At 39.2% G+C, this 17,623-nt stretch overlaps 1 protein-coding gene across 2 annotated transcripts in view; it reads left to right on the top strand.

Annotated features, from left to right (window-relative positions):
* Window positions 1-17,623, top strand: part of Smad9 (SMAD family member 9) — a 35,446-nt gene that overhangs the window by 3,867 nt on the left and 13,956 nt on the right. Inside the window, exons 2-5 of one of the 2 annotated variants that reach the window (XM_048800850.1) lie at window positions 3,836-3,980; window positions 4,070-4,437; window positions 9,429-9,686; window positions 15,235-15,456. In XM_048800850.1, coding sequence (XP_048656807.1) covers window positions 3,934-3,980; window positions 4,070-4,437; window positions 9,429-9,686; window positions 15,235-15,456 — 895 coding nt within the window. In that variant the 5' untranslated portion in view covers window positions 3,836-3,933. Of the gene's footprint in view, window positions 1-3,835; window positions 4,438-9,428; window positions 9,687-15,234; window positions 15,457-17,623 lie in introns of those variants that run through there. The other variant, XM_015484212.2, reaches the window with a different exon arrangement.

Below are 17,623 nucleotides of genomic sequence, written 5' to 3'. Positions count from 1 at the left end.
TGTATGTCCTCTGAGAAGTGTCTGTTCATGGTCCTTGGCCCATTTGTTTGATTGGGTTGTTTGTTCTCTTATTGTTCTAATTTTTTGAGTTCTTTGTATACTCTGGATATTAGGGCTCTATCTGAAGTGTGAGGAGTAAAGATTTGTTCCCAGGATGTAGGCTCTCTATTTACAAGAGCAGAATTAATTGACCCTCTCATTTTTGCAACAGTAGGAATTTTTTTTTTTTTTTTTTTGGCTCCTGTGGAAGTGCTCTATTTTAGTTTATGTGAGCCTGGGCAGTGGTGTCTTCAGGAGGCCATGGTAGGCTAGCATCTGCAGTCTATGGGCATTCAACTCTATGGGCAAAGCTATTGGGAGCCAGGTTGACAGTACTGAGCAGATGGGGACAGTTGGAGACCTCACTGTTGATGCTAATGTTATGGCTAGTTGGGAATAAACAAGAGGCCCTTTGTTCTTTTAATGGCTAAAATATAGGAATGAGAATGAATTTATCTTTATGAAGCTTAAACATCTATGCCTGGATAAACAGAAGTTATTTACATAGACAAAAATCTTTGTGAGAGTCCAAATTTTATTTATTTTATAGAACTATTAGCACAAACAAGAACCTTAGTGTTTGTGGGTTTCTAAGTTTGATTCACTTTAATACTTATTTCTTCTATAAAAAATACACAAAACATACAAACAAGTATAGAGAATCATCTTTTCAACTTCGGTGTACCCAAAGTTTGACTTTTTGCTGTTTTCTATTCTGTTACCAGGAAGTCATTGTTATGAATTTGGTGTTTATCATTCTGAGATTCTAAATTTAACTCTTGGGTCTCCCTTAATGCAAAGGCCTCTGTTTAATTGGACAGGAGCTGTCTTGCAACTATAAAATCTTGGTTTTGGAGCCACTGTGAGACTACTTTAATTATTTTAAAGGGGCAGTGACCTCAGACAGCAGAGAGCCTAAATTCAGGAGAATTAAGAGCTATATTAGCTTAGAGCTTTTTAGATCATAGATTCAGTATTAACTGGGAATTCCCCAAGGAATTCAGTGCCCCCCCCCCCCCTGCATGTCACTAATCAAGGTAAACCTCAGAGAGTTTGAGGAAATATATGGTTGAGGAGTAATGCTTTTTAAGTAGTTTTGATTGCAAGGTACAATAAGAAAAGTAAATAAATTTTGCATTTTGGACTCATACTCCACATACACCACAAACACCACACGTACACAGAGCATATGCCTCTGAATGAAAAGTTGGAATGAGCTTATACACACGTACTTTATTACACTTACTCTTTCTTTGTTAGCTGTCCTGCCACATAGTCTGTTTTGTTTTGTTGGTTTTCCAAAAGCTATTTTGTTCTGATGATAAATTGATTTCACAGGCCATTAGATAAGAGAGGAACTCATAGTTTAAAAAACAAAAAGCAAACTCAGCCCACTTTAGCAAACTGTCATTGCTCTATACAGCAGAAGTTTTTAAGAAGGTATATTTAGTTGAACTCTAGTGAACATTTTTATAAAAGGCTTTTTTCTCTACCACTGACCTAAACATAAAGATTGATGCTGCAACTTACGAACAACAAATCCGATGTAATGCTAAGCAGCATCTAAAGCTCTGTAAGGGTTCGGGTTCCTCTGTGTCATGCCACATCTCCTGAAAGCCCCTCAACCCTACAACCACTGCTGTGAAGCGACCTGTCTAGATAAACATAACTTGAGCACTGTACTTTATAAATTCACAAATTGTTGAGCCACAAAATCAACCTTCCGAAATAAAACTGGGTCTAAGTCAAACTGCTAACTGAAAAATAACAACTTTTGAGTCCTTAACTCTCCTTTCATCACAGCTGACTTCTATATAATCCTAAATAAGGTCCACATGAGGAATCCAGTGATGTAAGCATTGCATCCTACTCATTAAATCTCATTGATTTTCTCCCATCGAGAAATTTCCTCTGTCTCTACATCCAGCCTCAATTTTTTTTTCTTTTCTCCCCCCCCAGTGCTGGGAGTTGAACCCAGGGCCTTGTGCATACTACAAAAGTGCTCTACCAATAAGCAACATCCCCACTGTAGTCCCAGAAACTTGGAAGGGAGACAGGACGTCTACAAGTTCAAGGCCAGCCTCAGAAGCTTAGAGAGACCCTGTCTTGAAATTAAAAAAAAAAAAAAAAAAAAAAGAAGAAGAACTAGAGATATGGCTGAATGATAGAGAACCCTTGTGTTCAATACCTACTTTTTTGTTGTTGTTGTTGTTTTTTAAAGGCACACTATAGTACTGGCAAGGGTTCAGCTTTTCTCTCCATGGAAGCAAAGGAGAAAATTATATTTAATGCATATTAAACAAGCAATTGTTGGAGATTGTGAGCTACACTGATTCCCAGAGATTAAAATGAGTCAGTTTTCTTCAAACTGTGTCCAGAAGCAGCCACTCTGAACATTAATGAGGTGGCTGGTTTTAAAATCTGGAAGAAAGAGGAGGTTTTGTTTAAGCCAGTGCTTTCACAGAGGAGGAAATGCAGTTCTGCACCAGGAAACTTCAATGGGTCTGTTGAATACCCAGGAAGCAGTGCCACCTTCAGATGAAAGGGTAAAGAATCCAGATGATCTTCAGCAGAGTATCAAATGCAAGGACAGCACTTGTTGGTGTTCACATCTATGTATGTGACTGTGTGGGACTTGGAGAAAAGCACTTTTCAACCCGTTTTGTTCTTATGACCTCTGTTCACTGTAGAAATTATGGAGAACTCCAATAACCCGTATGTGGGTTTGTCTGTCAGTGTTTTCCATTTTAGGAATTAAAACTGAGACATTTTTAGAACTACTTATTGATTCATTAAACATAATAAACCTGGGCTGGGGTTGTGGCTCAGCGGTAGAGCACATATAAGGCTCTGGGTTCCATCCTCAGCACCACATAAAAATAAATAAATAAAATAAAGGTATTGCGTCCAACTACAACTAGGAAATAAATGTTAAAAAAAATAAATCCATTACATATGAACACAAGCATATTATTCTACTAGAAATTATGTTTTCAAAAGGACTTTAGTGAGAAGAGTGCCATTGTTTTCTCTTTGCAGATCTCTTTAATGCCAGGTGGAGACCCAGATTCTCATATCCCCTTCCGCACACAACCTATTGTGATCTATTGTTTTGATTGAAGAGCAGGAAGTGGATTTAGCTCACATAGATATGTAATTTGGAACTCACAGCCCCCTGAAAGAGTCTCAGGGACTCCCAAGGGGATCCCTGGGACATAGTTTGAGAACTGCCATCCTATCAGGTAGTTTGGAAGAAGATAGGTTCAAGAGTGGCTGTTCCCAGTGGGGAGACTACAGTGATTCTAATTATGTTTTTCCCTTTTCATTTGTATATATGTCGTACAATGGGGAGAGGTAGATTACCTGTGCAACCTATAAATGAAGAAAGAAGGACTATATTGCTGGAAGAGCACAGGAGCTTAGAAACCCAGGTGGAGAAGTTTACACTTGGGAAATCAATGAACCGCATCATTTCTTAAATAGGAAAATGACTTGGTCCAGATTAGGTTTGGGAATAAATGGAGGAGGAGGGCAGAAGGGAAGTCAGAGTTGCCACCATGATCTGAGGGAGTCCTTTTTACCACAAGGTCCAGACCCCAAGTGTTGTGGAAATGGAGAGAAAAGACAAACTCTGAGAGAAGTTTTTAAGGCCAGTGACCAAGACTTGGATGAAGGGATATAAGGGAGGGCAGTGTCCAAAAGATGATTGAATTTTCAAGTTAAAACATTTGAACAGTGTTTCCTTTTCTGAAAATCACTCTGATGAAGCTCACGCAAGTCTCACTTTGTTTTTCAGGGTTGGCCAACCCATGCACAGGCTTAGGAAGAAGTCAGCACAATTCCCAACTGGAATCAGTCACGATTGCTTCCAGAAGAAAAGGCAAATTTGTACCTATGCCCTCCCTGGAGAGTTCCTGGCTGCTGACCAGCTGTGAAGGGCCGTGAGTCCGGTTTCTGTGTGGGGGGACGTCTGTGGCCCACCTCCTATGCACTCCAGCACCCCCATCAGCTCCCTCTTCTCCTTCACCAGCCCTGCAGTGAAGAGACTGCTTGGCTGGAAGCAAGGAGATGAAGAGGAGAAGTGGGCAGAGAAGGCCGTAGACTCTCTAGTGAAGAAACTAAAGAAGAAGAAAGGAGCCATGGATGAGCTGGAGAGGGCCCTCAGCTGTCCTGGGCAACCCAGCAAATGTGTCACCATCCCCAGGTCCCTGGATGGGCGCCTGCAGGTGTCCCACCGCAAGGGTTTGCCGCATGTCATTTACTGCCGGGTGTGGCGATGGCCAGATCTCCAGTCCCACCATGAGTTGAAGCCGTTGGAGTGCTGTGAGTTCCCTTTTGGCTCCAAACAGAAAGAGGTGTGCATTAACCCTTACCACTACCGCCGGGTGGAGACTCCAGGTGGGTTTTGTTCATGATGTCCCAGTTTATTTCAAAGTGAAAGTTGAAGTTCCACTGGTGGAGAATGGTGGGGTACCCACAAGACCAGGACTTTTACCTATAGAGAGAAGAGAGGGAGGTTTGAAACTTTTTAGGAATGAATCCAAAATTTTGTAGTCAGGAAAACTTAGAAAAAATATATATTTTAATTTCAAAGTATATGGAAGCTTTATGTGATTTTGAAAAATGCAGTTTATTTTGATGAACTTTGGAGAAATCATCATGACCTTTTCCTAGTTCTTAAGGCCTTGGAAGGGCTTAAAGTATCCTGGAAAATGATTACCCCCTGACACACACGCACGCGCACACACACACACACACACACACACTGAACTGAATTGATCTTTGATTTGTGTTGAGCTGAACCAAAGTTTGTTTGTTTGTGTTTCCACTTTGTTCAAGTTTAGATAAAGGGAAGTTAGCTCATCTCTGGATCTGAAAACAGCTACAGAAAGAGTTGCTGAAAATTATTTCAGGACTAAAAACACCAGGGGCCAGGGTTGGGGGAGATCGGTGGTTGTTTTTAAAGACATTTTTTATAGTGCTGGGGTTTCAACCTAGTACCTCTCACAGGCTAGGCAAGTGCTCTGCCACTGGGCTATACCCTCAGCCCTTAAATATGGTTCTGACTAAAGAAGAGTACTGTTCTAATACTCTTCACATATCTGTATGTGTGTGTCTCTGTATATTTCACCCCCATTTTGGAGAAGTCTAGTGTTTATCTCTTTGTTCCTTTGCACAGACTTCAATAGTTTTATTGAAATTCTATTTGGACTGAGTGTTCTTATGGAATTCTGGGCAGGAATACAGTTTCTATGCTTTTTTTTTCTTTTCTTTTTCATTGGTCATCTGCCTCATTCCAGGAAACCAAAGGGTCACATTAGCTCCAGGAGATTGTCCCTGTCCCATCAGGAGACAGGACTGTCTAGGGAGCAGCTTGAACATCCAGTTCTCCTTAATGCAATGTCTCCATGTCCAGCTCATGTCGGTCTTAGGCAGGCATCTTTTCAGGCTCCCCAAACTTGCCATCATGTTGCCAAGTGGTTGTTAGGGATGTCATGACAAAGTGGCTTCTTATGGCCACCGTGCAGACAGAGACCCTGGGAAGACCATTAGAAGGTCCTATGTTCTTGGCAAATCTGATACGTTTCTCCTAGATCACAGAGGTTTTTGCTTTCTTCCCTTCTTCCTACTTCTCTTGAACTCTTTGCATATTTTTAAAATTGTGGAGTAGGGTGGTCTGCACTTCTAGTCCCAGTTACTCTGGAGGTTGAGGTGGGAGGATCCCTTGAGCCCAGGAATTCAAGGCCAATGTAGACAACCTTCCAGAATACAAGTTAAAAAAAATTTATCTGAGATCAAATTGCTTGAGTTAGACCCCATCTCAAAAAAAAAAAAAAAAAAATGTCTGAGTTTATGACAAAAATGGCTTGATTTTTTTTTTTTTGCATCAAAGATTTCAGTTATATTTGGCATCTAGAGTGCATATCCAAAGAACATCTTGGGAGGCTGAGGTAGGAGGATTGCAAGTTCAAAGCCAGCCTCAGTAAAAGTGAGGTGCTAAGCAACTCAGTGAGAGACCCTGTCTCTAGTTTTGTCAATTTTTTCAGTTGTTTCTTTTATTTCGATTTCATTGATTTCAGCTCTGATTTTAATTATTTCTTGCCTTCTACTCTACTGCATTTGCTGTCCCTGTCTCTAAAAAAAAAAAGAAAGAAATAACTTCTCTTCCTAAGTAATGTAGTTATAAAACATAACAGCTTGTAAGAAGTATTTTGTAATATATATCAAGTTTTCCTCTTGGATATTTAAAAAGATACTTTTAAAGAATTACTTGATTATTTTGATTTTCATACCAGGTGAAGTTTCTTTTAGGATGATAATGTGAATGTTTTATATTTGTAGATATATTTCATATCATAGGTTTGAATTTCAGAAAGATGACTTAGGAGGGTATAAATTTATAGTAATATTTAATGTATACAGTTTTTTTCATTTCTAACTGAAATTTTTAATAGAAGAATCAGCTTTTACATCTAGCTATCAAGCCATGTGCAGAATAAATTGTTTGAGAACAACAAAAATGTTAATCTTAACAAGTTTGTTGAATACCTAGTTATTATAAACCCTTAAGTTTTGTCTTTGAAATCTCATTTTTTTGACTGTGTATTTTAGGTACACTGAATTTTCTTTTCATTCTATAATCACTTAAATAGTTGTCTTCGGTGCTTCTCAAGCTATCTGTAGTAAGAGACCAGTTGTAGATTTTTACATTTCTAATACAATAAAATGAATTGCTGGGCAAATGACATTTAAAAAAGACTTCCAAAATACAAGGTCAATTTAAGAAAAATATTTGAGATAGATACAAAAATCACTCCATCAAATTGCTATTGAAAGTTTCTAAACACTTAACTCTGAATTTCAATACAATTTTTTTCAGACTGGTATCCAACAGTTGATGAAGGGTCTCCTGTCCTCAGGCCACAGGTTGCCTGGCTCAGATCTAGTAAAAGCTGTGCAAAAATGTTTACATCGTTCACGATGATTTTGTTCCATGTGGCTGGATGTTATTTCAGGAGTGTGATTTTTTATATATTAAATAATCATACTACATCAAAAACCACACAACTTTTGAATAAGAGACCAAAGTTGTTTTTTGCACTGCACTCCATGTGCCCAGTAACTCCTGCTACTTCCCCCTTGTAGCACCGAGATATGAAGATGGCATAGTTTTTAAAAGGTGGCTCAAAATAGAAATGAAAATCTGTAATCCAGGTCTCATTTGTAAGCAGTCGTGGAGATGTGGAAATGGCATGAGCTAATTAGGGATAGCTTTGTTTTAAGTGAAAGTGTTTAAAATTATGACCAGTTGCAGAGCCTTTTCTCTTTGTTGTTGTTTTGTTTTTTTGTACTGGGTACTGGAGATTTAACCCACTGAGCCACATCCCCATTCTTTTTAAAAAATTTTTTATCTTGAGACAGGATCTCTCTAAGTTGTTTAGGGCCTCACTGAGTTGCTGGGGCTGGCCTTGAATTTGCCATCAGTTGCAAATCTAAGGTTAACTGAGTTAAAGCCCAAACAAGCCCCAAACAAAACAACCAGAATAAGACCATTAGTTTTCTTTACAAACATTCATTATTCTTGGTTTTACCTGGATGGTAAAAATGCATACTCTCAAAATATGTTTTACCCTAGAGGAAACTATCTTTTTGTTGTTGTTGTTGTTGTTTGTTTGGGTACCTGAGATCTACTATTGAAGAAATGGAAGTCCCTGCATTCAAAAGGGCATGAGGCATCATGTTCATCAGTGTTAGGAGGTAACACTTAGACATCTTACATTAAAAACGAAGTCACAGAGATTATTCAAATTCTTCTTCATAAAAAAATGTGTGTTTATTTGAACACTGTTAACATTATGATGAAGAAATATCACTTGAAAAGAAGCCATTTGTCATTTACTGTGTCAGCCCCTTTGTTCAGGAGCTATGTCATCTTTTATCTGTAGAGACAGAAAATACATTAAAGGAAACTTCATGGTTTATCATCGATGTCACTTTTTCATGGTGGTCTTGAATGTTTGGTCTCTAATATCATAAGACAGAATATATAAATACTAGCTTGTAAAGGGGGAAGAAATATTCTAATTCTCTGCTGCCCTTACTTATAATGATTTTAGTTTACAACCTTTCATTTACCTGCTTGAGTTTATTTTTTGTTCATAAAACTGAAAATTATTGCTTGTTAAAAGAGATAAGTGTATTGTAAAAAAAGCAAATGATAGGTTTTATGTTATTGTACCTCTGTTGTTATTGTCTGATATTTACTTTTATAATACCTTATTTTTTAGAGCACTGTTAGAATATGTACATTTCATGAGATCTTTTAAAATCAATACTTGCATGTGATAAATCAGTAGTATGCTTAGAAGTTAAACCTACCCCATACATCTCCAGAAACCTTTTCTTTCAATAAATTGTTTTTTAGTTCTTTGCTTCTTTGATCATGTCCCCATTTTCTCTGTTTCTCCGGGCCCATATTAGTCACAGGCTACACTTCAACCTTTATGGCACCTCCTTTATGCCAGCATATGATGCTTTAGTCCCTGGAAGCTTTGAGTGCCCAGACAAAGCTTACCCTTGAGAATTTGAATTCAGTCCTGTGTTTCTTATCAGCTCAGGTCTGGGCTGGGGAGCACCTATATATTTTTAAAGAAGGGAACCTCAAAGGAAGCTACTAAAACGAGTAAATTTTACTTATGGATTTTCTTATTGTTGCTTATCTTTTACTTGTTTATCCTTATTATTTTTTACCACTGATATTTTAGTTGATAACTTTTAGTTCCTTGCCTTTAAATCTTTCCTTTAAATCTTTAAATCTTTTTTTGTAAGGACAAATAGGATGTTTTTATTCCAGTAGCATTACTGAACCTGAAATTGAGGCTGATCATCTAAATAATTCAACATGGTCCCTGAAGGAAAAATATTCTGGGCATCACTTAGGGTTTTATTGCAAGCAATAGAAACCAATTGTGCCTTTTTAAAAAAGACTTTATTGGCAGAATTAAAGAAGATGCAAACAATCAGGTCTCTAGAAAGCCAAGTATTAAGTCATTTCCAAGGTAGGAGCGCATAGGCGGTCTCTTTGGAGTGCTGACATTAGGAAGATCCTCCTTTGAACTTTGTCATCAGTTGTGACATTCTGCTTAAGATGCAGGTGGCAAGGAGGAAGGCTGTTGGTTTGGTGTGACCCACATACTCATTTCTTGGGTAGAGATGGGATCGTCATGGATAGTTGTATGATGAGCACAGTGAATAGCAGAGGGGCAGTTCCCAAAGGAAAAATGGTTTCACCATCAACAAGCGGACAGATGAGAAAGGCAAGTGTCCCCCCTGTTCTCTCCTGATGAGCAACGTTCAGCGCTCACTCTCCTGTCGCCTTCTGCTCCTAGTGCTGCCTCCAGTGCTCGTGCCAAGACACAGTGAATACAACCCCCAGCTCAGCCTCCTGGCCAAGTTCCGAAGCGCCTCTCTGCATAGCGAGCCACTCATGCCACACAATGCCACCTACCCCGAGTCCTTCCAGCAGCCTCCGTGTCCTGCGCTCCCTCCCTCACCAAGCCACGTGTTCTCACAGTCCCCCTGCTCAGCCAGCTACCCCCACTCCCCAGGAAGTCCTTCTGAGCCAGAGTCTCCATATCAACACTCAGGTCAGTAAGAGCCATGGTCTGTGGGAAACTATGGGAAATTAGGACCTGAAGCTATTATTTATAGTGGACAACCACAATCATAGTCACTGTAACTGACACTTGTATAGTGTTCTACAGGTCACAAGATAATCTCTGTGTTGGATCCTCTCTGTAAGATGATCAGGACTGTACCCGTATGGGGAATGTGCTGACATCATAACAATGTTTAGCGGGAGGCTCACACAACAGCGTGATCATATGCCTATGAACCAAAAAGGATCAGGACTGTGCCCTATTTGCCAATGTGTTTTTGCTCTGATTCTCACTTCTAAACACTCTCAGAAAATAAAAGGATTTGAACACCATTCCTGGGAATATCCAAGAATTATTTTTTTTTAAGTAATAGAAATAAGTTTAGAATACATCTCTAGCCCAAGCAGAAAGACTTGACCTGAGGGCAGGCAAAGTGGAGGGTCAGGGTTAGGCCTTTTCTTTGGTGGCTTCTTTCAACCATCAAAGGGAGTCCCTGGCTACAAAAGATAAGTGTATTATTTTCTTCCCGCCAATGCTTTTCACTTTTTGCTCTGTGAAGCCAAGGCACCAGCTTGAAAAGAAAGCTCTTCGGTAACTATTTGCTGAATTGAAAAAGCATAAAAAAGGGAAAGGGAGAATCAAGCACACAGCCATAGTTGCATGTGCTGCCACATCTGTGAAGTGGGTCCAAGCTGACATATGAAGAGATTTAAGTACACTCATAAATGTAAGATAAATAATATCCAGGACTAACAATTTCCTTAAGGCCAACGTGAATACATTTGGTGCCAGCGGTGGTTACAATCTGCTGCACTCATTTATTATTCATGAATTCACTATTTTAAAAAATATTTTTTACTTGTAGATGGACACAATACCTTTATTTATTTATTTTTATGTTGTGCTGAGTATCGAACCCAGTGCTTCACTTATACTAGGCAAGTGCTCTACCACTGAGCCACAACCTCAGCCCCATGAATTCACTTTTATTTTTATTTATTTATTTTTTTTAAAAGAGAGAATTTTAATATTTATTTTTTTTCAGTTTTCGGCGGACACAACATCTTTGTTTGTATGTGGTGCTGAGGATCGAACCCCGGCCGCACGCATGCCAGGCGAGCGCGCTACCGCTTGAGCCACATTCCCCAGCCCATGAATTCACTTTTAAAAACAGATATTTATTAAACTCTAAATGCAAACATTGCCTTAGGTTACTGAAAAGGAATTAAATGTTCAACAAAAATTGTTCCTGTTCTCAAAGACGTTGTAAAATGGGGAAAGATATAGGAGTTGCCTCTTCCCTTTCAAGGTACTTTGTTCTTTTTGCCTCCTCAGCAAGTTATTTATATACATACTTTCATATTTATCACTTTATATTTTATGATTCCTTATTTTTCTATGTCCAGCATAGAGCTGTTCATTAGTTGCTTATTGAGTAAAGAAATTACCACACAGGTGTTTGGAACATGTAAAGCTCAGAACTATAGATAAGACATTTCATTGACTTAGTGTAGTAATGACTGTGCACCTGTTAAGTGCATGGCACCCCGCCAAGACTAGAAGTGCAATAATGATTACCATGGCCTCTGACCTTCATGAGGCAGTGATATGGAGAGCATCATGTAAATCAGGCGATAGAGGCTGTGACCAGCAGTGACTACAAGGACTTGAAGTAAAATATGGGTGTGGGATTGGAAAGAGGCAATGAATTAGAGGAGGCAGAATCAGTGGGACTTGATATGGGGGACAGACTGAGATCCTGGACAAAATCTCAGAAGTCCTCACAGGGTGTGGGAGCAGGTGGTTGAAGTTCTGTACCTGGCCAAGTTCACTGAGAGGGAGGCATTACAGAGAGGGCAGAACCCTGGTTAAGGGACAGGATAAATATGTTGCAAAATACATATTTACATAACACATCTCTGCTATAATGATTTCCCGTACGGACTTTGCATTTTGACTCTGGTTACATAAGCAAGGTGATATTGTCCCTCCTCTTTCTGTCTATGAAGGGCAAAGCCCAACCAGGATGCAGAAGCTGATTAGGTTCTCACGGAAGGCATAGCACTGTGCATTTCAGAGAAAACAATTCTTCTCTGAATGATTAACCACAAAACCACAAATGCCAACCTGAATAACAGACCCATACATAAGTAAAAGGAACTTTTGAGATTAATTCGTTTGCCCCTAATTTTTTAGACAGCTTTATTAAGATCTAATTCACATGCCGTATGATTGATTTATTTCAAGTGTACGATTCAGTGATTTTTTTTGGTATATATGATTAATTTTTTTTAAGTTGTGGTAAAATATGTCCTTTATAAAAATTGTCATTTTAGCCATTTTTAAGAGTCCCAATTCAGTGGCATTAAGTATATTCACTATGTCATGCTTCCATCACTACTATCTATTTGCAAACTTTTTTATCACTCTAAGGAGAAACACCTTACTTATTAAGCAATAGCTTCTTATTTCCTACCATCCCCAGTTCTGGTAACCTCCATCCTACTTTCTATCCCTACAAATTTGCCTATTCCAGGTACCTGATTATAAGTAGATACATACAATATTTGCACTTTTGTATCTGGCTTATTTCACCTAATGAAGTGTTTTCACGGTTTATCCATGTTGTCGAATGTATCAATACTTTATTTTTGTGATTGAACAATATTTCATTGTATGACATACCAAATTTTTTTTTTTAAATCAATTATCAGTTGTTAGATATTTGGCTTGTTTCCACCATTTGGCTTTTGTGAAGAATTCTGCTGCGAACCCTCGCAGACAAGTATCTGTTTGAGTCACTGCTTTCAATTCCTTTGGGTGTAGACCTAGGAGAGGACTGCTGAGTCATATGACAATTCTGTATCCAGCATCTGAATTTTCTAGATCGATTTACTCCAGGACCTATAAAAGAGCCATCTTGCTTTATAACTCTTTCACTAGGGTCACAGTACATTTTGTCATAAGGAAATACTTTATCCATGACTTCCTAGTGTGGCCCATAAGCTCCTGCATTAGAATTGGCAACAGGGCCTCTTAAAATGTACATGGCTATATGCACCTACTGATCTGATCAATCAGAATTTCTGGACGTGTGATCAGGAATCTGCAGTTTTAGCAAGTGCCACTGGCTTTTTTTTTTTTTTTTTTTTTTTTTTTGGTGCATTCCTCAGTGTGAGAACTACTTGTGTAGTACTGATCTGCTTTTCTCTACTGTTGGATTCCACCATGAGCATTTCTAGACTCTTCTGAACTAGCATTAGGAATGGAAACTGAAGGAATCAGTTATTCTGAGTTGCTCTCTGAAGTTTTCCCACTGCCTCAGAGTTTTTATTGTGTTATGAATGACTTCCTGATAAGCTGCCATCTATGTAATGCTAAGGTCACTGTCTGATCAGGACTGATACTAGAGGAGAAGGACCCTCCCTGATCAGTATGCCCTGGGCCCAAGGTTATAATCGATTTTCAACTCTTCTGTTTTGGAGGCATATCTTGAGGCTCCTCAGGAACAATTAATTCATTCCTGTGGCCTTTGTACAATCCATGGCAACTTGGGAACTGAAGATAAATAATTTCAAAGAAGACTCAGCTTTCTATGTGTTTTACAAACCAGGTAACAGAGTGTTCTATTGATGAAAGCTCAGAGAATAGCTTCTCAATTTGAAGATCTTAAAGTCATTTGGACTCAATGCTAATTCATTAGTCAGAGATAAAACTAAGCAGCTTTCCAGAAGGAACCTTAGAACAACCAATTTCTTTGGTGAGACACTCAAAATGTCACTTTAGAAGCATTTTGTTATGTTAATATGGTCTCTCTTTAGCAGTAACACTGCCCCCCAAGCCCACAAGTTTAACAGCAGAACAGACTGGACTATGTATAGTTTATCAGCTGACAAAGCCTTTGTTTCACTGCTTTTCTGTCATTGACCCCCCTCACCTCATCATGCCACATAAACCCCAGGGACCCAGAATGGCTGCACTGTAGATGCCACTGCCGATAGTCTTTTAGTACAAGCAGTACCTCACGGTGGTAAATCACAGGTGAACAGCTAAATGTCTCCAAGAGAGTCTCCTATTACCCAAAAACAAAACAAAATGTGTTTTAAGAGGCAGATAGCATGGCTTTGCATTTTAAATTTGGCGTTCTTCAGTGCTTGAGAATGAATGTTTTATCACCTTTCTTACAAAAGTAAGTTAATTTTTAATTTTAAACTAGCATTTAGAAGTCTGTAGGGTTTTGTTGTTGGTGGTGGTGATGATGGTTTTTGTTTTGTTTAGTCTTGTTTTTGTTTATTTTGAAGCGGGATCTCACTAAGTTGCCCAGGCTTGCCTGGAATTCCTGGGCTTAAGTGATTCTCCTGTCTCCCTGTAGCTGGGCGCACATCATCTTGCCTGGCGTTGAAGTTTGTAGTTCTTAACATTTAGTATGGAATTGGGGACTTAAAAAAATTAGAGATTTTATTCCATTGTAAAAATATATATGCACCATAAGTTTATAGGTAGAGGAGTTGTTCAACTTTAATGTTCATACAAACCAAGTAGCAATCTGAATATAGATGCAGTTTTTGATTCTGTAGATCTGGGATGGGGGTTCAAGAATCAACGCTCCTTGCAGAATCTCAGGTGATGGAGTCATAACTGTCCCATGAACCACATTTTGAGTAGGAAGGGTCTAAAGGAGTTTACTATTTAAAGGATCTCTTTATTAAGTGGCAATCATTTTGTAAATCGAATAGCAATCCTAATTTATTGGTTTTACAAAATTATATTTTAGTGCATATAGGAATGTATTCTAGATATGAGAATTACTAATGTATTCAAGGAAAAAATATCAATAAGAAGAGAAAGGGTGTGGATAGAAAAAAAAGGAAGAACTCTGTACTGTGGTTGGGAAACACAGTTACAGGAACACTTGCTGTAACATTAATGTGTGAGGTGAAAACATAACATTCATGGGCTTGCAGATGAAATATCCAGCTTTCTTTAAAGTACTTTTATGCCATTTGTAACTAGATATCCCAGGAGAATGTAAGCCCCTCTAAGATTTTTTTTCTTTCTTTCTTAAATAAAATTCTGTTCACTGTTTTGATTTGGGTTTTATCATACCCAAATGATTTTTTTTTTAATTTTAAGAAATTATACTTTTTGGCCTAGGGATTTCGTTTGGCGTAATAAGAGTAAGATGCTATCTTTCATATGTAAAGATGAAGTTACCTGATAGCTTCATTTGAGCTGTTTACTTCAAGGGTGTTGATTTTCTACATCAGTCTGTTCATATCACCTTTTCCCTGTCCCCATCATGACCATTAAGCATATTTACAGATGCTATAACCATGGAAGATTAACAAGCCTCTGCTTCACAAGCTACCCCCAAAACAGCTTCCATTAGGCAGGTTTAAAAGATTGTGAAGCAGCCTCACTAGTCTTACAGCCAACCTGCTGGTTGAAAGCATTCATCTCCATTTCCCTGTGGATCTCGGGCTTTGGGGTCCAGGTATGACAGTCATGAAGTGCTGTCTGGCTTCCTTTCTTTCAGACTTCCGTCCAGTGTGTTACGAGGAGCCCCAGCACTGGTGCTCGGTCGCCTACTATGAACTGAACAACCGAGTAGGGGAGACATTCCAGGCTTCCTCCCGAAGTGTGCTCATAGATGGATTCACCGACCCTTCAAACAACAGGAACAGGTTCTGTCTTGGACTCCTTTCGAATGTAAACAGAAACTCCACAATAGAAAATACCAGGAGACACATAGGAAAGGGTAAGAGCAAATGTGTCATGCCTTGATGTAGCCTTCTGAGCTGAAAGAGTGGCCACAAACTGGCCACAAACTGGCCATGTGGCCTTGTGGAAAGAACCCAGGGCTGGCAAACCGTGGGCGAGTTCTTGCGTCACAAAAGGAGAGAGCTCATGGGCTTTCAGGGTCCTGCTCTCTCTGCCTTTGCAGTCAGCAGGCTACCTTTGGGGGTGGTGTGTTGCAAACCCAAGAAAGATGACACCTTTGAAAGAAGGATGAGATTATTCAGTGGAGGTATCATGTGTTACTTTTGAATTGCCTAACGATGCCAACTAGGATGATTTCTGAAGAAGAATTCTGACTGGATGGTTATCGACATGAGGTAAAATGATCTGCATCCACTTAGAAGTGAGGGAGTTGAAAATATGAAAGAATTATGCTTGAAAGCCTTTGATAGGTGACTGGGGCTCTCCCGTGTCTGGCTGTTCTTGTGACAGCTCGTGGGTGGGCACAGGCCTCACTGGTCTCTAACCCGTGAGCCTTGGGGCCTGACTCATCCATATTAGCAAGGGTAGCACATCCCAGCAGAGTTTGAGGCCAGGATGAGGGTCTTTAAATTCTTTCTTTTATTTTAGAATTGTTGGTGTCTGCCTGATACTCTAAGAACCTTTAGAGTTGGTTGATCTTTTCTCTTCCCATCTGGAAAAGTAGTCTTAAGTTTTTTTCTCAGATTTCTAGGGAGATTCATTATTTCACTGTGTGATGTTTCCTAAGTCTTTCTTGCATACTCCCCAAGTGTCCCCTGTTGTATTAAGCCTACCAGCCATTGATTAGAAACAGGTGGAATTCATTCATTGATGTTGATGCTTAATGAAGACAGTTACTTCATGTTTATTTACATTCTGATTCTTCCGTAGCACCTTTGAGGCGGCTTACAAGAAAACTTTTGCTTTGAAATAATAACTACAAAATAGAAAATCAGAAACCAAGGTGGGGAGGGAGAGAATTCAAGTACAGTCACTATCTGTATATGGTTTTTTTATATCTGTGGATTCAACCAAACTCAGATCAGAAACATTCAGAAATAAATTGCATCTGTAGTGAACACGTACAGACTTTTCTCTTTTCATTGTGCCTTAAACAAAGCAATGTAACAATTATTGACATATCATTTACATTGTATTCAGTATTCTAAGTCACCTAGACATCCAGGGTATACAGGAGGAATGTGTGTAATTGTATACAAACACTACACCATTTTATATTAGGAACCTTAGCACCCTCAGAGATTGGTACCTGCCGTGGGTCCTGGAACCAAACCCTTCCAGACACCAAGGGACGACTGTGTGTCATCCATAGAGAGAGCATTGTGACTGTGCTTGTGATTTTTGTGGTAGGTTTCCTGAGAGGGAGTGCAGAAAGAAGAAACTCAGTCTCCGTGTAGTTCTTATCCCAACGGGGAAAATAGTTGTTACTCTAAGGAAGAAATAATTTTATTTGACTGAATTCCTAAACAAGTTTCTCAGGTGTGGCTCTATTTTTAAATGATTTTTGTATGAGACTCTTCAGTAAAATCTAAAGACAAAACATTAACACATAGCACTGTGGAGCTATTCGATGAAGGCCTTGCAGATTGATCTCCTTAGTAGACTTCTCCTGGTGCTAGTGACTCCAAAGAGAATTAAAATATTAAAGAGCTTGTTCAAGGTGTCATTGATGAGGACAAAGAGAGTAGGTGCCTATGTTGCTGACTAAGAGCTAATCTATAAAAGCAAGACCCAGGATGCAACCTGCTCCAAAACCCAGGCTACCTGGCTCTGTTGGTGCCACCTAAATGGAAGGACAGGCTGTCCACTTTTGTTTGGTCTCCAAGGCAAAGTCACAATAGTCTCAGAAATCTGCTTAGGAATTACTCTAATATGAAAAAAAGAGATTTTTTTTAAAGAGACACTATGAGGCATGTCATAAAGCATGGCAGCAAAAAGTTTTGGCTTGGGCTATTTTAAATCAAGGGCCATTGATCTATGAGATCACAAGAATAGCTCTCAGGTACTGCTGTGATTATCTGCTTCTGAGCAGCATGGCTTCCTGGGGCACTAGCCCAAGTCTGTAATGCACTGCTAAGTTAGCAAGAAAGTGAACTTCTCTGCAGAGTTAACTAATAGAGATGCAAATTTCAGAGGTATGCATT

The sequence above is a fragment of the Marmota marmota genome, unplaced genomic scaffold (genome assembly GCF_001458135.2).
Source record: "Marmota marmota marmota unplaced genomic scaffold, marMar, whole genome shotgun sequence".
NCBI classification, from domain to species: domain Eukaryota; kingdom Metazoa; phylum Chordata; class Mammalia; order Rodentia; family Sciuridae; genus Marmota; species Marmota marmota.
This window is presented reverse-complemented; position numbering and strand designations above follow the sequence as displayed.